The sequence below is a fragment of the Lineus longissimus genome, chromosome 1, assembly GCF_910592395.1.
Source record: "Lineus longissimus chromosome 1, tnLinLong1.2, whole genome shotgun sequence".
Lineage (NCBI taxonomy): Eukaryota > Metazoa > Nemertea > Pilidiophora > Heteronemertea > Lineidae > Lineus > Lineus longissimus.
The window spans coordinates 13816801-13837566 of record NC_088308.1 but is presented as its reverse complement, the minus strand read 5'-3'; the positions used below and the strand labels follow the sequence as shown (position 1 = coordinate 13837566).

General features: G+C 42.1%; 1 protein-coding gene across 1 annotated transcript in view; it reads left to right on the top strand.

Moving 5' to 3' along the window:
• The window catches only part of LOC135482751 (voltage-dependent T-type calcium channel subunit alpha-1H-like), a 603345-nt gene that overhangs the window by 36233 nt on the left and 546346 nt on the right, over nucleotides 1–20766 (top strand). The window contains exon 2 of the mRNA XM_064763135.1: nucleotides 20190–20287. Within this exon, the coding sequence (XP_064619205.1) occupies nucleotides 20190–20287 (98 nt within the window). The remainder of the gene's footprint in view (nucleotides 1–20189; nucleotides 20288–20766) is intronic.

The following is a 20766-nucleotide window of genomic DNA, read 5'->3' as shown; positions in this document are numbered from 1 at the left end:
GAAAGCCAATCACTGATGAACTGCATGTCACATGACGCACAAAATGGCGGCGCCCCCGTTCGCAAGGCTTTCGCTGTAGAATAGCGTTTTTTTTGTCAATTTCTGCTGAATTTACGCAAAATTAAGATGAATAAATTGGATTTTAAAAGTTTGGCTTTATGGGAGGCATTGAATTAAATTGTGCAGAAATTTTCTGAGGTACCCAGTACTGATTTCATTCACTTATCACAGCAGGATGGCTTGGCCTCCCAAGTGACGGACAGTCGGTAGTTTCTGGTCTATAGACTCCTGGCAAAAAACACTAACATTCAAAACTATTCACAGACAGGAATTTGCTCTTTTATTAATCCAATTTGAGTACATTGCTAACTGTGTTGTGTTCTGTTTCATTTTCATGCATATTTTTCCAGTGATAGGTTTTGCAAACACAGATTTTTTGGACTTACTGAATTTTGCAAAAATAACGCATTTGGACTTACAGAGTTTTGCCGCCAATATCAATCAAAATTGCTTAATAACTAGTTTTCATAATATAGGTTAATTTTTGAAATTCTGGCCTTTTGTTTACCAACCAAAACACTATTTGATTACAATGAGAGTAAACCAGTAACCAATAAACCTACTCCCAAACAAAAATTCTTGTTTTAAAACAATAGGGGTATTGTGGACTTACTGGGTTTTGCGCCTGAACCCCTCATTTGTTTTTGATGAAATGTTTATGGTGGGTACCCCACAGGCAAGGATATATCACATATCATACGTATTTTTGATTTGACCTACTTTTCAAGGTCACAGAGGTTAAATGGCGTAAATTTGCCGTTTGAGTGTAACTGTAGCATGTTTCTTAACCACTAACGCTATGAACTTGAAATTTAGTACACATGACTCCCTACATCATATAACCTCTGACACAGAATTTCGGTCAGATCTGATTCTCGACTTGGCCACCATGGGGCCAAAACTAAAAAAGGTAAAAAGTGCAATATTTCGCTTAAGAGTGACTTGTTTTCGATGATATTTTTATGGTAGGTACTCAGAGCAAGGATACATCATATATCCTACGGGTTTTTGATTAAATTAAATTTGATTAATTTTCAAGGTCACAGAGGTCACAAATGGTGGAATTGGCCGTTTGTGTGTAACTATGGCACATTTCTTAAAGGATAGCTCCTGGAATAAATCGTTGGCAGCCTTTTTGAACGAAACCAATGGAAATATATTAAATGAGTATTCCTCTTTACCACAAACCTTTTGAAAGTTGATGAAATATTATAGTTCAGGGAGAAAAATTGATATTAATAGTCCCTATTTTACTGACATGGACAGCGCCATTTTGAGTCAAATTTCCCTCGGTGATGACGCGGTGTGTGCAATGGCAGTGATTGGCTGAAATTCCGAAGCACCGATCGCGCATATTGTGGGCTTGTCACCGCTTTTCGCGCGTGCGCAGTGTGTGAATCCATGTCAATATCCGTTTCTTCGCGATCTCTCTCGCATGTCTCAAGATTTCACGCAATTAAATCATTCTAATTTCGTTTTATTTGGACATTCGCGTAATATATGGATTGCTTGAATGCAAAATGCCTCGGTGCACGTGCATAGTCCTCATTTTGGCCATCAACATCGGGTCCAGCTGCATCTTCAATAGCTTGAGCCATAGCGTCATTGCCGTCAATCTCCCCCTCTCTTCAAAAAAAAAAAATATTCCGGCTCAAACTGGTAGCCCTGTACACCCAACATTTCCCCCTACATCCAAATCTTCATAACTCCCGCTGCTCATTTAAGTGTCACTGCTGTCAACGTAGCTTTCATCATCTGAAGCCCCCTTGATAACAATACAATAACACGATCTCAAAATATCAATCGGCTGACTGCTATTGTGACAATACTGACAATGTGAATTGCACACGTGACGTCACGATTCTCCGGTTTTGGAGGAGAGATCGCGAAAAAAGTGAGAAAATGGCGCCCTCCATAAACTCTGTGTTTAGTGGATTTAAAACACCTTTATTGGTACAAACGCAAATTTTTGAGCGATATACAGTCCTATATCGGAATAATAATGATATACGGAATATGCAGGTGCGTTAGTTTTCCCGATTATCGCTATAGCGATTTATTCCAGGAGCTATCCTTTAACCACTAAAGCTATGAACTTTAAACTTAATACACATGACCCCCTAAGTCAGCTGACCTGTGACAGTGATTTTGGTTCCGGTCTGGTTCCTAATTTTGCCACCAGGGGGCCAAAACCAAAAATTTTAATAGCCATATCTCACTTCTTACTGACTTGTTTTTGGTAAAACTTTAATGGTAGATACTCTTAGGAAGGATACATAAGATATGATACAGGTTTTTGATGTGACGTACTTGTCAAGGTCACAGAGGTCAAATGGCGTAAATTGGCCATTTGAGTGTAATTGTGGCAGATTTCTTAACCCCTAAGGCTATGAACTTGAGACTTGAACTTGTACAAAGGACCCCCTAGGTCAGATGACCTCTGACCCTGAATTTCAGTCTGGTCTGATTCTCAACTTGGCCACCAGGGGGCCAAAAATGAAAACCTAGAAAGTGTGATATCTCGCTTATTAGTGATTCGTTTTCAATAAATTTTTTATGGTAGGTCCTCCTAGGAAGGATACATTATATATCATATGAGTTTTTGATTTGACCTGCTTTTCAAGGTCACAGAGGTCAAATGGTGTAAATTGGTCGTTTGAGTGTAACTATGGCACGTTTCTTAACCACTAAAGCTATGAACTTGAAATTTGATACACATGACTCCCTACGTCATGTAACCTCGGACACCGAATTTCGATTTGATCTGGTACTCAACATGGCCACCAGGAGGCCAAAACTAAAATAGGTAGAAAGTCCAATATCTCGTTTATTAGTGATTTGTTTTTGATGATATTCTTATGGTACTTACTCCAAGCAACGATACATTACATGTCATACCGACTTTGGTTTGACCCATATACTATACATGTACAATGTTTCTTAACCAGGACGAATTCCAAAGCACCAAATATCTATATGGTGAGCACAATGGCCTCTTGCCGTTTCATTTACCAGTAGTGCAGTGCAGTACTGGTAGGGCAGTCGATTGGCCAGCTCTGGAGCATGGTACATAAAGCTGTCCGTGGGACATGACATGTAATGTATCGTTGCTTTGAGTAAGTACCATAAGAATATCATCAAAAACAAATCACCTTGATAACGAAGGACTTTTAGTGTTTGTCCTTGGGCTTTATTCACTGTCATAGAGAAGGAGAGTGTCACGGGAAATTGGAGTCGCCTGAACTGAAATGGATAGTCACTTGGAATGAGCAGTATCCGGGGGATTAAGACTGTTGATCCTGCATATTCACAATGGCAATGGTAGCTTCAATGATGTTGCTTAGAAGCCTTGAAACGATGAGGCGTGTCCCTTCCAACTTTCAATTTGAAGTCATGTGGGGCATGCCACTTGGTTGGAGTAAATTGAGGAATTCGACTGGATAGTTAACGGTTTGATCGATGTCGGGTACAGTGTCTTTGGATGTGTACAGCTTCTCTTCTGTAGGAAGAGACGTTGAAGGAACGTGTTGTTGAGGTGTCTGACGGCATCATTTCGTGGGGCTAAAATCGCTCTCTCGGACAACCAATTACGACTGGTGTAGTTGGTGGCGATGTTTGGGAACACAGCAAGCATCCGTTCTTCCTCTGTATTCACTGACTGACCTATTTCCTTGGGTATCATGATGTGGCGGACAGGGCCGGAGGTAGTTGTCCGTTTCCGATTTGTAGCAGGGCTTCGACGAATTGGTTGGCTGTCACATCAGCGTGTAAGTGAACATGCATGTTTGTTTTCAAGGTCATCGTTTTGACATGTTTCCATAGGTGCGATAATTTAATGGAAGCTTTGACTTGATCAGCTCTGGTTCCTCTGCGCACTATAGGAAGAGTTTGTCTGAAGTCCCCAGCAAGCAGGACAGTTACTCCCTCCATGGGTTTGTTGGTTTGGCGTAGGTCTCGAAGTGTAGTGTCGATGGCTTCAAATGCTCCTTTGTGAGACATGGTGCATTCATCCCATACAATGAGGGTGGTTTGTTGGAGGAGTTCAGCAAGACCTGTCTTGTTTCAGATTTTGCGCGTTGGGTGTTCAATGGCTGGTAGATTAAGAGGTAGTTTGAAGGTGGAATGTGCTGTTCATCCTGCTATAAGAAGTGTGGCTGCAATGCCTGACGATGCCACCGCTAGTGCTATTCGTTTTGATATTCTGACATGAGCAAGGATGAGGTTGAGGAGGTATGTATTGCCAGTACCACCCGGGGCATCTAGGAATATGATGCAACCTAGGTTGTTCCTGTTAGGTGGGTAACTTGAGAGTAGATTGTTGCTTGGTCTGGGGTAAGGCTGTTGGAATGGGATTGGATAATTTCTTGCATTTCACTGTGGTTGTAGGATGTTTCGTTTACAATCTCCCGGAACAGAGATGTGTCGTCTCTGAGTACTTTGGGTAGTCCATAGTAGTCGACTGATCTGCCTCCTGGAAATGATTATTGCTTGTCTTCTATTGTCTGGAGAACCAGGTTGTATATGGCGTCATTCACTTGAACCTCAAGTTGTGGATGTTGTTGTTGTTGCTGGTAGAGGTAGTCTTCAGCCATAGCTTCTTTGTGTTTATCCCATATTGCTTTGGGGTCGGATAGTTCACAGAGGTGCAGTAGCAACGCAAATAGATTTCGAATTTGGGCGGGTGATTGACATAGGCTGGCGTCTTCCATGATGGCGTTCCACTGTCGGTCGTCTTTCAGGAGGCCGCGGTGTCTGCATGTGTCGCGATAGGTTTCTAATGTTTCATGGTCTACTGTTCGTAGTGCTTCGAAGCTGGTTGCCCCCGTTACTGTATGAAGAAGAAGACGAAGGAAGTAGCATTCTGCGTTACTGGGGGTGTATTGTGTAGACTCTTCCTAATGCTGGTGCACAGCGGACATCTTCGTTGCCCTCTACTGGTGTTCCTTGGACACGTTTCATCCATTGTTTTTGTTGTGCATTCCAAGTGTAGTACTTTGGGACCTCCTGGTAAGGCAGCGTTCTGGCAAAATCATCTTTTTGACAGAGGGCGAAGAAGGTAGTGAGTGTTGTCTTTGGCGGGGTAGCAGCTTTTTCCTTAGCAGTGTCATTGTTGAAATAAACTCGTTGACCATTTTCAAGGTGGACTTGAAGTTGGATGACAGGTGGGTAACGTTCATGGATTGGAAAGTCTAGGATTCACCATATTGCTTTGTTGGTGCTGATGTATCTGCCAATTTGGTACTGTTGAATTTTGTTGATTGGCTGTTGGTCACTTTGTATCTGGAAGACTGCCATGTCGGAACCTTTGCAGATGTACTTGCAGACGTATTTGATGCTTTTTATCGATGTGCAGATTTCCACATTGATGTGGGTATTGAAAAGGCGGCTGAGGAATGGATTATGTGGTACAATCCAGCGATTGTCAATTTGTAGTTTGTGGCCGCGTACTTTCAGTGTAGCTGTGGATGCGCCATCCTGTGGAGACCGTCTTCTGTACAGGGGATATCCGTCGTGTCCTGTTTGCGTGTCTTTCAAGAGGGGTTTCAGATTCTTTTTGCAGCTTCATACAGGGACTGGATGGGTTGAGTGGACCACATGGACCATGTATCATATTGTTTTTGATTATGTCAAATAGTAGAGGGTTCTGGTCTTTGTTTGGCAGTTCATATTTGTCTATGTCATTGGATGATATTCTGTTGTAAAGCCAGCAGAGGATGTGAGCATGTGGCAAGTCTCGTTTTTGCCATTCGATAGTGTATATATAGCAGCGAACAGAGCCGAATATCTTGTGTTTAAAGATGAGGTCCATTAGGCACTTGTGTTTAAGGCGGAAGACTCGTGCAGTGAGGTCGTGTCTGATGTGTGGTTTTTTGTGTTCTTGCAGTTCCTGTTTGATTTCTGGCCAGTTGGGATTTCACATGAAGGTTATGAAGAGGTCGGGCCGGCCATAGGCTCTAACATAGGACATGGCATCCTTGGCTCGTTCGTGCATGTAGCGTGGTCCTCCTGTGAATGATGAGGGGAGTAGGACAGGTTGATCGAGATTGGTTGCTGTGGTGTCGTTGTTGATGGCATCCTTCAGGTGGATATATTGATCAGCTCGTAGTTGTTTCTGATTATACTGAAGAAACATGAGTCTCTCGGTTTCTATTTTGGCATACATGTCCACCCAAAATTGGTGCGATAGGTCCTTGCAGGCGAGTAATAGATTAGGAGTATTGTGGCGCGTCATTAATTTATATGCGTAGAATTGCAGTGCTGATACCTTTTGGTTTGTATACTGCTGGTTTTGTGGATTGTACAGTTTCCTTTGAAAGTGGTAGCCATCTTCTCCGAAGGGGAAGAGAAGAGGATACTGCAAGGCATCATATGATCTGTGCATTTCAGACACGCACTGAAGTTGGGAGTCGTGTTGTTGGATGACAATATCTCTTGTGCTGCCGGACTCCCCAGCCATGATAATGGGAACTTCCCCTGCTGAAGGGCTGTTGTAGCAGCGTTTATGTTCTCCTTGGGGGGGTTCTATCTGCGTGTATGACTAACTGGCACTGTGGGGAATTGAGGCGTTCTATGGCTGATTTGAAAGAAGCAATGTAACCATTGCAATTGTGTATCTCTTGTAATTGCAAGATGAGGTGATGGCGTAGCACTGGGAAGTTGGATGAACGTTGGCGGGCTTGCTCCTTTCTATTGTTGATGAAGTATATCTGGAGGAATGCCGGGCTGTCAGTCTGCTGGGGATACAGTGAACCCGTTAGGTGGTAGATTTGGAAGCAGGAATTGTATTGTTGAGCCTTGGGAAAGAAGTGTTTAATGTCTGTGTGGGTATTGTTGCTCAGGGATTGGAGTAACGCAGGAGGCTCAATAGGGGGAGGAGTCCGAAGAGGAGGGACTTCAGAGATACAACAACATCGTCCTCAGCGGCAGACACACCACCAGGGAAAGATAATGAGCGGGGTGGTTAGAAAAAGCCACCTTGGCCAGTGCAAATCCCTTATTTAAAACAGCACTTAACAACGTGCCTTTGACACACCCATAACCGGCTGCATAACGAGCTAAAAGAAAGGCATTTAAAATTCGAGCCGGGGACTGCTTTTTAGCTCAGCTGACAAGCTGAGCTATTCATATGAGTAAATGGTAGAATGAATGTCCGTCTGTCTGTCTGTCTGTCTGTCTGTCTGTCTGTCTGTCTGTCTGTTAAACAGGCACGTTTCAAAACTATGGCGGATAGGCGATAGATTTTCCCTCTGAGGCGTTAAGACCCTTCAGGACTCCTGAATAGACCAAATGTGGGTCCGGCAGGATGAGCGGTTTGGCCACTAGGTGGCACCGAGCGAAATTTTCCAAAAACCTTTCCAGCAGCTGATTTCTCCTAATTCTTTAAGTTGGGGATCATGAATCAAATCTAATCTTATAGAGCAAAGCTTTCTCTTTCATTACCAATAGGCGTAGTTCATGAATTTCCCACCAGGTGGTGTTACTGGCGCAATTTAATGAGCACCCTCGAAGAAGAGCATTTTAAATTTCGCGCGAGTTATCCCACGTGCAGCGAACGTCACGTCTCGGAGTCTGCGCAGTTCAGACGTAAGGAGACCATGCTATGGAATAGATCGCGTTCTGTCAATTCGGAGGTAAGTTCTCATTAAATGCACAATTTCATAGGCGATAATATTTGGCTGCTTGTGTTATTGCATGTTGATGACATTAGGGAAGGCTTGGATTGTTTAATTGGATGTGATTAATTTGAAATAGTTCGTCGACGATCGTTGAAAAACGATCTGCGAAATGCAGCTTGGTCTGAGAAATGATGTCAAAGTCCGGCTTTAAATCATGGATTACTCAACAAATAACTCTTGTCACATAGCAGAACTAATGTGAATAAACAAGACAATAATAAACATCGTTCTGATATCATCGGGTAAGGTTGCCAATGTACATAAACAGTGTAATTGAGGATCGACTCCGGCAATTTGAAATGTCAACAAACAATAAATGCGATAGCTGATACACACTGACACATGCACACTGTACATAGCACAATGCTTCAAACGGGGCCGATTCATCACTCTTATCACAATTCATTCTCAATGAACTTCCTTGATCATTCGACCCTAGCGCCTTATCAGTTGTTGTTGGCCTTGTATTTTGATATAAAACTTGGCTAGCTTAGCTATCTATCAAAATTAAAATGTTATCTCCTCATCATGTTTTGCAGGAATGATCTGCACTACTGCAGCTGCATTTGAACATATTTGGTGACCACATCACAGATGACCAAGAGAGAGGATCGAGCTATGACTTTGCACATCCCATCGACTTCGGTGTTCACCAGTGCAATCATCAGAAGAGCCAGGCAATTCTAGTATTCAAGTATTTCATTCTGTAATACTTACCTCAAAATTTACTAAATAAAGAAAACCGCATGTGGCAGTTGGTTAAAAAAATCAAGTCTATCTGTTTAAAGTTTTTACTTGCTATCAACATTTCAATGGTGGCATTCTGCTAAGGTTTGTAAGAGTTTCACTTGACTTAAGCAGGGTGTACACTAGTAAAATATTAGCAACATTTTACCAACATTTTTACAACAATTTTGCAACAAGCCCTTCAAGGCCCTGTGTACACTAGCAACAAAATTGCAACAAATTAGCAACATTTTTACAACATGTTGGTAAATTGTTGCAAACTTTTTAGTGGGAACAAAGGGAAATAGGTATTTTGGAGGGAAAATGGATGATTCCAAGGAGAGAAGATGTGTTTTGAGTGCTTCTGCAGCAATTTTAGCTGTCATTGTTGAGAGACGGAAGAGGCGGCGAAATAACCAAAGAGAATATGGACCAGGCCCTGGATCAAAATGAGGGTGGATCATGGGGCATACCACTGCCTGTTAAAGGAGTTGCGGCTGACTGACAAGCCGTCATACAAAAACTTCCTGCAAATGGATGAAACTTCTAGAAAAGGTTTCATCACCCTACGAAGGAAGACACTCACTTGAGAGTTGCTATACCTGCTTCTTGTTCAAGTCACATGACCTCAGGTAGATCACATGACGCAAATCCTATTTCTGATTGGCTGAAGAGTTTGCAACATTTTTACAACATGCAACAAAGAATTGCATTGCATTTAATTTGCAACAATTTTACAACAATTTTACAACATGTTGTAAATGTAAGACGCGTTTTGCTCTGTACACACTACGCAACATTTTTGCAACATTTGTTGCAACTGGAAATGTTGTAAAAATGTTGCTGATATTTTACTAGTGTACACAGGCCTTTAGGCAATAATAGAGTTGGGTAGAGCATTTTGTTAATGTTACCCTTTTAAACTGGTGCCTTCTGCATTAGGTGGACCCTACTTGCTCATCTGTCAGACCGGCCTCACACGTCGGCAGTAGAGTTTAAGGTCCAGTCTGCGAGATTTACCCATTTCTACCCAGCCAATAGCGGGTGATTGGGCTAGTCTCTCCATGTGATTCAATTCGCATGGATTCTTGTGTCCTGTGCTGAAAGGCTCCCTCCACAAGGGCAGACTACATCCGGTGGCACTAAAGTATGGAAGAAAGACAGAAGACGACCAATTTGCGAAAAGGATCATCATCATCATCATCATGGCAACAGCTGAGGATGAATCATGTTGCTGTGTGTAGAATTGATGGTCCAATATAGGTTGGTTATCTGTTTGCGCACACATTGCAAGGGTGGAGCTTGCTTGAAGAGAGGCGAAGTGAAAATCGCCGAAATCTGGCGAATTTCCGTATTTTTGGGCGCATTTTTTTACCAGAAAGCAGTCGCAGCTCACCCTGTTCTTTGTATCGTCATCCTCCTCATTGTACGTCCAATGGAGAACAGAGAGATTTCTGTAATGGTGATTCCTATCCTACGATACACGGCGCGACCAGATAAATGAACATAAGTGAGATCCCAAGGCAGCGACTTCAGCGCCACCGTGGGGACTAATGGTATTAGGCTGGGGATTCCCAGGTATCCTCGTGCCTACTGAATACCGGAGCGTTCAGTATTTCTCAGTGCTCTGTACATTGGCTGTACATTGGGCTTTATTCCTAGTGAATCGATGCAGCCCCGGCGGTCGAGGTTACCTGGACTATAGTAATAATTATAATGTTTTTGCTCTGTAGACGTGCATTGAACAGTCAGTTCTACATTGACAGTGGATGTACTATTTTTGGCCAATATTTTTTATAATCCAACACAAGGTAGCTACAGATCTTCTTTTTTTACGACATTGCAATGAGGAACCGGCGAGGAGGTGATTTTCGTCAGATTGTAGCGATTTGTGGCGAATTTGAGCCAGATATATTTCGATCGGCGAATTTCGGCGAAGTTCATTGAAATACCAGCGGCGATTTCTCGGCGAAATTTTGGCGAATTTCCGGCGAATTTGTGGCGATTTTCCGGCGAATTTGTGGCGATTTTATGGCAAATTCTCGGCGAATTTATGGCGATTTTATGGCGAATTCTAGGCGATTTCTGTCGAACTTTCCGGCGAGTTTTTGACGATTTTTGAGGAGGTTTTGGCGTATTTTGGCGAACTTGTAAAAATTCGCCGTAAATTCGCCAGAAATTCACCGGTGAATTTGGACAAGGCCCCTAAACACATCACTATTGTTACCATTTCAAGTTATCACTGCCCTCAGGCTGGTGTACCATTCGTATAAAATTAACCAATGGTTAAAAGGGAAGCATGGTAAGAGCTTATAAAAGAGACCATCATGTCATACCCTATCAAAACACTTTTCGGCGTCCAGACTGCATGCATATACAGGACTAGAGTTGGCGTTAAAAATAGCTTACAGTGTCATGAAAGAATGAGCATGCTTGGTCAATGCCTTGGCCCTCTCTGAACTCAAACTGAGTGCTGCATGAACCACAACTGTCACAATCAGGCTTTAACATTTACTCCAGTAGTTTTGAATGGCAGGTGCTCACAGTGATAGGTCGGTAGTTCGCCGGGTTATTAGGGTCCAAAGTAGGTTTCTTTAGAATAGGCACTATAGTACCTATCAACATATTGGCATATAGTGTATATAGATAACCACATAGTGTACCAGATAAACCTTATCGCAAATGCTCAGTGCTAATCTTATCAGTGCCCGCATACTTGCCACGTTTCAGGGACAAAATTGCCTCACAAATTTTTTCTGAGGAAACTTCTCTTTCAAAATTTTTTTTTACAATTCGAGCAAAGTTTGTTACTGACTAAGTTACTGACCTCAGATTGGGCATTGTCCAGGTCATTATCATCTTTCATAATGTTTTTAAAATGTGCCGCAAAATCATTGGCGGCAAGGTTCGACGAGCAGTTTCTAGCCTTCAACTGTTTGAGAGTAATCCAAAACTTACAACTGTTAACAAACCGAAAGAGACCATTCAGAGTGTGAATTGTTTTGTTGAGCACATTTTGTAAACAGTGACGGGATGCCTTGTGAAACTTTTTCTTAGCAAACTTCCAACATTCGAAAACAACACCGTTTCTGGGATTATCATTCAACACCCAGTCTCCACCAAAACTTATGAACATCTCTTAAGTAACTAAGGTCAGCGTTCCAGTGAGCCTTAGGCCGGAAGGAGCTTTTAACAGAACATTCCAATTCCTTGGCCACTGCATGAATGTTTTCAATGAATCTATGGAACATATTGTCAACATAAGCCTGCGCCGCTCCTCGGTCCCGTATATGACTAACATCTTTTACACAAGTGTTTTTCAACTTGTCTTCAAGGATCGAGTTGATTATAGCTCGTCTCTTCGGCCTATCCAGTTGCACCATTTGTTACCCGATCGATCGAGCAGCCGTGCATCTCCCTTACTCCTCGATCCCACAACTGTGATGTTGAACGAAAAACCTGAGTGGGAGGTGGTCACTAACGTTACCACTCTCCGTAGGCACTATTTTACAGTCACAGCTATCATAGCCTGACGTCAATACATGGTCAATCCATGAGAATACTCCAAGCTTAACACATAAATACGTATACTTGGTATTTTGATGGGATAGGAGATCTGCAGCCTTCAGCTCATTAGAGGAAATAAAGTAATAGAGTAGCTTAGACTGTTGGGTAAAGCCCTTGGATCTATTATGGGGGATAACTAGCTTCTGACAAAACAACTTGAAGATGGAGATCCTTTCTTCTTGTATATTCCAAATTTTTAAAAATACAGCATTTATTTAATGGATAGCTACAGTCACAGGCTGGAGTCCAAGACCTGAATGACCATATACAATCTTTGATTCACCATGAAAACTATAACAACACAAAATCACCAAGGAGGCATAATACAAACTTTAACAAATCAAACATGTTTCTGATTGAAAGACTTTTACTGATTACACTTGCCAATCAAGCGTCTCCAACTTGTCTGAACATACTTGATTAATAAAACAATGACCTTATAGTGAAAGAGTTAAACCCTCAGTAACCATTGTTTTCAGAATTAGCTAACTAGTTTTGTGTTTTGACATGTTCGATATGTCCAATATTCACCTTAAACATTATGAGGAATGATAACTTGTAAATTTATACTTTTGATGAAAAGTGCACCATAAAAGACTCCTGTTGTTTTAAAAATCTAATTCGCTCCTGCGAATTATACGTTGTCTACCAAGGACAAAACCATGTACAAGTATACATAGACTTATAAAATGAAGTGACATGAAATACAATAAATAAACATAATTTCAACACTCCAAGTTGTGACCAAGAGTCTTTACGCTATTCTGGTTCAGATCATAACCAAAAAAACTCTCCTGCAATTAGCATTTTAACTAATCAAAATTAAAGTCAAGTTTCTGCTTTATAATGTCTTTTCTCTTGGCAGATGGAAAGAGCTAAAACTTCAAAAATATTCCCCGACGTCCGAAAAAGTTAAAATCATTGTTCTGAAAATGAGTTCGTAGTTGAAGCATGCAGTGTCCTGTGATAACTAGATTCACTCCATAAAATACTCCTGTTGTTTTAAGATAAGATTAACACCCGTTAATTTGGCACATTCAATTTGAAGACTTCGCTTTTTTATGAAAATCGAACGTGAGATATAGTTCATCACATACTTGTGTCTTGTCCAAGACATGCACTTTCCCTGTGTTTGGTAACTTTAAGAATAGTAAGTCCTGTTGTAATGAGAATGTTTTCTTCAGTCGCTTGTGATGGAAATACACACTAATCCGAGGTGGTGGAACATGATGCAAGCATGGGAAACTCTGAAGGACTAATCTGATACTGTCCGCAACTGGGCTTGTAGGGTGCAAATAGACTGTCCCCATATTGTTGCCTGGTACTGATTGGAGGTGAACAGCCAGTAACTTGGTATAATCAAAGTTCCTAGCACATGGTTTATACGGAGGAAATTTTGGAACAGGATTCACATCGTGCACTTTAGTTGAAGCTATGTGTGCTAAAGCGTCTGAGTCTAGAATGTTGTCACCATGAGTTCCAATATATTCCTTGGCTTCACAGTCGAGATCATCAACATGTACCCAAGATGAGTCGTCCTTGTGACACGGATGTCGCCACTCAATGAAATACAATTGTTCTCCATTGTAACATTTGCGCTTTGATAATACTTTGTGTGTCACTTTCACTTGTTTGTCGTTCCTGACAGACTTCTTCAACTTAGCTGGACTTGGCTTTGATGACACCGTGAGAGTTATGTCCTCTTCATATTCTGTCTGTGATACGGTATCAGATGAAATGAGCTGGTCAAATTGACTAGATGTTGACATGGTGTCCTTACTGCACTGGATTCCAATCGAAATACTGTCCGAGATGCATTGGACAGCACAAGTTACAGTTTCTGGATTACACTGGATGCTTGCTGATGAACTTTCCGGTACACATTCTACACCGACTGATATCCTTTCTGCTGGGGGTTCGTGTATGACCTGAATCTCTGGAGCTGACATTACTGCTGACTTATCCTTGGAAATGGCGTGGTTGGGAACATGATCAGTAAAAGTCACAGAAGGAGTGTTTGTAACAGTGTCAATTACATTTTGGCTCCTGATTTTCTGCAAGTAGGCTTGCATATGGCAATGATCCCGGCGAAGCGTTGATGGCGATTTCATACCTTTTATCCTTGTTGGGGAGGTGTAACATATTGCTGCTCCATCCTCGTTCCAATTTAGTGTTAATGATAATCCATTTCCAGTTGATGAGAGATTCCACCCGGCTGGTGATTTGGTTAATCCGAGATGTTCTAACACTGATGTGAGCGATGGCGGGACTGCTGATATCGTCATGATGAAAAGTGTTCGGGATCCTTTGGGTTCTCCACCAAGTATTATGGGGGGGGGGGGGGGGGATAAATTGGGACTTGACTAGCGGTAGAAATAAGTTGGAGTCCAGAGTTCTATTCACTTCATATGATAGCGTGAGATATAGTTCATCACATACTTGTGTCTTGTCCAAGACATGCACTTTCCCTGTGTTTGGTAACTTTAAGAATAGCAAGTCCAGTTGTAATGAGAATGTTTTCTTCAGTCGCTTGTGATGGAAATACACACTAATCCGAGATGGTGGAACATGACGCAAGCTTGGGAAACTCTGAAGGACTAATCTGATACTGTCCGCAACTGTGCTTGTAGGGTGCAAATAGACTGTCCCCATACTGTTGCCTGGTACTGATTGGAGATGAACAGCCAGTAACTTGGTATAATCAAAGTTCCTAGCACATGGTTTAAACGGAGGAAATTTTGGAACAGGATTCACATCGTGCACTTTAGTTGAAGCTATGTGTGCTAAAGCGTCTGAGTCTAGAATGTTGTCGCCATGAGTTCCAATATAATCCTTGGCTTCACAGTCGAGATCATCAACATGTACCCAAGATGAGTCGTCCTTGTGACACGGATGTCGCCACTCAATGAAATACAATTGTTCTCAATTGTAACATTTGCGCTTTGATAACACTTTGTGTGTCACTTTCACTTGTTTGTCGTTCCTGACAGACTTCTTCAACTTAGCTGGACTTGGCTTTGATGACACCGTGAGAGTTATGTCCTCTTCATTTTCTGTCTGTGATACGGTATCAGATGAAATGAGCTGGTCAAATTGACTAGATGTCGACATGGTGTCTTTACTGTACTGGATTCCAATCGAAATACTGTCCGAGATGCATTGGACAGCACAAAATACAGTTTCTGGATTACACTGGATGCTTGCTGATGAACATTCCGGTACACATTCTACACCGACTGATATCCTTTCTGCTGGGGGTTCGTGTATGACCTGAATCTCTGGAGCTGACATTACTGCTGACTTATCCTTGGAAATGGCGAGGTTGGGAACATGATCAGTAAAAGTCACAGAAGGAGTGTTTGTAACAGTGTCAATTACATTTTGGCTCCTGATTTTCTGCAAGTAGGCTTGCATATGGCAATGATCCCGGCGAAGCGTTGATGGCGATTTCATACCTTTTATCCTTGTTGGGGAGGTGTAACATATTGCTGCTCCATCCTGTTTCCAATTTAGTGTTAATGATAATCTATTTCCAGTTGATGAGAGATTCCACCAGGCTGGTGATTTGGTTAATCCGAGATGTTCTAACACTGATGTGAGCGATGGCGGGACTGCTGATATCGTCATGATGAAAAGTGTTCGGGATCCTTTTATTTCTTCACCAAGTATTATGGGCGGGGGGGGGGGGATAAATTGGGACTTGACTAGCGGTAGAAATAAGTTGGAGTCCAGAGTTCTATTCACTTCATATATTTGACAAAACTTGCATAGATATAATACATTCACAATCACAGAGTCCAAAACCTGAATGACCATATACAATCTTTGATTTACCATGAAAACTATAACAACAGAAAATCACCAAGGAGACATCATACAAACTTGAACAAATCAAACATGTTTCTGATTGAAAGACTTATAGTAATTACACTTGCCAATCAAGCGTCTCCAACTTGTCTGAACATACTTGATTAATAAAACAATGACCTTATAGTGAAAGAGTTAAATCCTCAGTAATTGTTTTCAGAATTAGCTAACTAGTTTTGTGTTTTGACATGTTCGATATGTCCAATATTCACCTTAGATATTATGAGAAATGATAACTTGTAAATTTATACTTTTGATGAAAAGTGCACCATAAAAGATCTATACCAATTTCAACCTAGACAACTAACAGTAGGTAATTGAGTGTTGAAATCACAGCAGATTTTAACTGGGGCAATCGGCCTGTACTTGTCGAGACACACTTGTAGCCCATCCAGCACGAAATGTACTAGATAAGCACTAACAGCAGCATCGAAGAACGGCATATAAGTGTTTATAATCACATGACGCACACCCTCGCTGTCACTGAGGGACACACCAGTCAAGCGATCGTTATCCAGTTCTATCTCCTGCCAGGTCAGGTCAACAAACTTTCTACAGATTATCGCCAAACAGCCGGCCGTTGTACTCCTCCTCCAAAACAGTCATACTAGATTTCTCAAACACAACATACGAAAAAGAGTCAAAAGATTGGCAGACAGTGACCAGGGCATCCGGAATCATAGAGAGCTGAAACGGTCTTAACCAGGTTTCACTGAAACACATAACATAACAATCCTGGAGTCTGTCTGCAATGTACGAGGCGCTTGATTTAAATGCATGGCAGTTAAATGTTTCACTGTGGATGGTAGCATCCCTATCTGCGCCAGCTACCCCAGTGAATGTCTCATGCACCTTCAAATTCGTGACCATAATGGTATCCTTGTTCGTAACCGTTCTGGTAGTCCTTGTGTTCGTGAGGGTACTGGCCGCCTTTATATTCAAGGTATCTAGAGTAATCCGACTGGCGATATCCGTTGCTGCTGTCTCGTGAGTAGTCATCCCTGATGCCATTACCCCGTTTACGACCATCCCAGGTAGCATGAGACCTGCCATCCGTGTTCCGAAATCCACGGTAACGGTTTTTTTTCGGCGGACGCGCAGACCGGAACAGTTTCCCTTTCCTGCTGTCATTCTCCCCTGCAGTATTGGCTGTGTTGAGCTTAGAGGGGCCCGAAATGGCCGGATAATCATACCCTCTGGCCATGACGCTTTATTCATGATTTTACCATACGAGATAGTAGGAATGTCTAGCTGTAACGATTTATAAGACTTTTTGTTGGCTAGCATTTCGACATCACAGTTATTCACACCAATGTTCACAATATGGTCCTTAATGTCTTGCATAGAGTGCGTAGGGTTAATGCGCCAAAGGTACGCCGACCGCCACCAGACGTGTCCCCCAGCCCCTGTAACGTAGACATCTTAGATGCTGTCTTCAGCGGATTAGTCTGACGAACTGCATTATCCTGCGACACATGATTGGCGAGCCTCTTTGCCCCTTTCTTTTGACGCTTACGTAATTTATGTAGCTCGGTAGGTGGCAAAACAAAGCCACTCAGGTCCCCTTGCCAGGCCCCATCATCAGAGTCTCCTTCAGCATCAGAGGATGAGGAAGAGGAAGTGGGAGCCCGGAATGCAGTTTCATGGGTCACCATACATGGAACATTGGAGGCAGGTTCATCATCCTCCGTCGACGCTACGGCGGCCCGGTCACCCACTGTGACCGGTTTGCTTTGGAGCGCTTATTTCTTTTGGTCGTTATATGACCTTGGTGTCCTTGCCTCCTTTTCAAGGTGGGTGACTCGAACCGATAGTTCAGCGATCTGGGCAATGAGTTCGGCCAATTGGCCAACATACTGTTCATCACCGATAGATGACTGATCACCTACACTACAAATATCCACTTTGAATATCTTTTCGAGCTCCTTCAACGCGATCTTATTCATCATACTGTAGCCAATATGAAACACGTCGTCCACAAGTTTGTGGTTCAATTGGCGGTTGATAAGCCGCTTCTCTTTCAGCTGAGGGAATTGTTCGACGCATGCAACACTGATCTTTTTGTGCAGGTCATGTAGTGTGGCCTGCTCTAGTTTTGAAAGAGATTCTTTGACATCATTTTGTGGGTATTGGAAGATGGTTTCGATAGATTCTATAAAAACTTCAGCGTGATTTGGAATGTCCTTCGTTCCCACCAGCTCTGTCAAACTTGTCAATTTCATCAGTGAAGACAGCATGTCCGGGGGGGGGGAAGCACAATCTATAACATTTCGCGTGCAACCAAAGTTCACAGTGTCTCCATTTTATATCGTTATCCTTGACCTGATGTGGACAGGGCCCACTTGGCAGTCCAGAGCAGCGAGCCATATTTACATATGAATGGAGTGACTTTGGCTAAAAGGGACCCGCCTATGGAATGTTTACTCGTGGGTACACACAATGAGTACTGTATGCTCACACTATGTATACGAATGTGTACACTCCGTGCATGCGTTGAGCCAAGCAAAAGTCTTAAAAAGTCTTAAAAACGTAATAAAAGTCACAGCACACTTTGTAAAACCAGTCTCTATACCTTAAAACCTTGATATAAACGCTTTTGTGAAAGTACGAATATCGATTCCTTGAAAATTGACGCTTATTCGGAACGGTTTCAAATTTCGTCCCCTTCTCTTTCCCACTGCTGAGAAAACTATCCAAGTGTTACGCAGTTGGTGTGTGCATTTTGGTCTGCCGGTAGAATGTGTTTTGGATAACGGGCCCCAATTTATCACGCTGGAGTTCAAAACATCATCTCACGTCCATACCACCCGCAAATAAATGGGGCAGCTGAGAACATTGTGAAGGATGCCAAGAAGTCATTCAAGAAACATTATCATGCTGAACCGAAGGGAATGGAGCCCAAACTGTCACGGCAGGAACGTGTTGATGACTTTCTGCATACTTATCGCAGTACACCCCATTGTATAACGGGTGAGTCACCAGCTGACCTAGTTTTTAAAACAGTGATTTAGATCCCGCTTTTCAATCCTTAGGCCGGACATGCATAAATCTGTCACTCAGAAACAGCAGAAAATGGTTGAGGTTCATGATCATCGTGCTGTAAAAATGCGAACCTTCAGTCGAAATGAATTTGTGCAAATCATAAATAAGCAAGGAGGTAAAGTGAAATGGCTTCCTGGCAAAGTGGTGAAAGTAGTTGGCCCACAGTCCTACATTGTTCGCGTTGGACCTCGTAACCAATATGTCAATGTTGATCACTTCAGGAAAAGTGGTGAAATGGAACCTGCAATGTTGGAACAGGAGGGACAACTGCCTATGCCTCCTGTAGAAGTGTTACCGCTGAATCGTGTTGGCATTCACATCCCAGAAATGAGAAATCGTCCTGGTTCTTTCAACCAAAATCAGGTTACATTAAGCTAATGGGTTTTTGATCTCCTATTTGATTTGTGTTATTAGGTCATTTATAATGAGGATCATAGCCTCCGTTGGACTAAGTTAGGTAGACACCATTTTGTATCAAGTTACTGTTTAAGAAACATTTTACAATATTTCAAGTTTGACATGATCTTAGAGAGGTTGGTAATTTCACAGCAATCAGCGTTTTGCGTTTTGCGTTAGGATTTGACAAACGTTTGATTTAAGCGATTAGGAGGGAGAAGTGTAGTTTATTCATAATTGGCGCTGTAGCATAGCTGTCACCTAGATGTAGTATATTTTAATGTTTTGAAATAATAGATCATAGATGCTATGATGAAGGGTTGCATCAAAACATTGGAAGTTTCCGCCACCATCACTGAGAGTCTGCTTATAGGACCAACAAAAACATGCAAAGTTATAGCAGTAGAACTTGCAGTAGAATTTGCAGTAGAGGTGTGTTGGTCCAAATATCACCACAGTCCTGGCAGTATACTTTACAGTAGTGCTGTCATGGACCAAAATTTGTCCTGGCAGTAGAGTTTCAAATATTGGTTGAGTCCTGGCAGTAGGGCTTGCAATATAGATGTGTTGGTCCAAATTTTCCCAGACTCCTGGCATTATAGTTTGCAGTTGTAGGTGTTGGTGCAAATAGTGGCAGTAGAGCATGCAGTGGGCTACTGCATGTTCTACTCCAGAAGCGGTATAGGTTGCAGTATAAACTGAAGCAGATGATGCAGTAGTCTACTGCTGGCAGTATTCTACTGCCTCTTTGATGGGGAAAGTATGACAGTTATAATTTTTTTGAGAAAAATGATTCAATGGAAATCTCACCTGAACAAATCCTTCTTGGGCACAACTTGTAATTCTTTTTTTCAGATCTATTGAATATGGACTAAACACTGAAAACCTGAGTCTATCAGCCATAAGAACAATACGTGTCCTCCGACCCCTCAGAGCTATCAATAGGATTCCAAGTAAGTACAGTCTAGCTCATGACTAACTGGTGTTATACAATGAGTCTTTACCATTATGCAATATCAGTCTTGTCTGTTTGCCGTTGTCCGTGAACAATTTACAGAACGGTTGCCTGATACTTAACCACTGAAGCTATGATTTCTATACGTAGTAGGCTTCATCCTTCAGGTTAGATGACCTCTGACGCTGAATTTTAGTCAGGTCAGATTCTTTGCTAGGCCAACAGGGAACCGAAACCGAAAACTTATAAACTGTGATGTATCGCATAGCCATTTAGGTGCCAGACATAGTAAAATTAATTTGGCTTTTCCCGTAAAGGTCTTAATTCAGCAATTTCCGGAATTTCATATTTTCTGGCAAGTAGATAAAAAACAAATTTGAGAAAAATGTACATGTATTATAATTAGAACAATATAACCCTTGAGGCCAAACAGCCCTCACCCAACCTAACACCCCTCCCCCCCCCCCCATCCCCAGC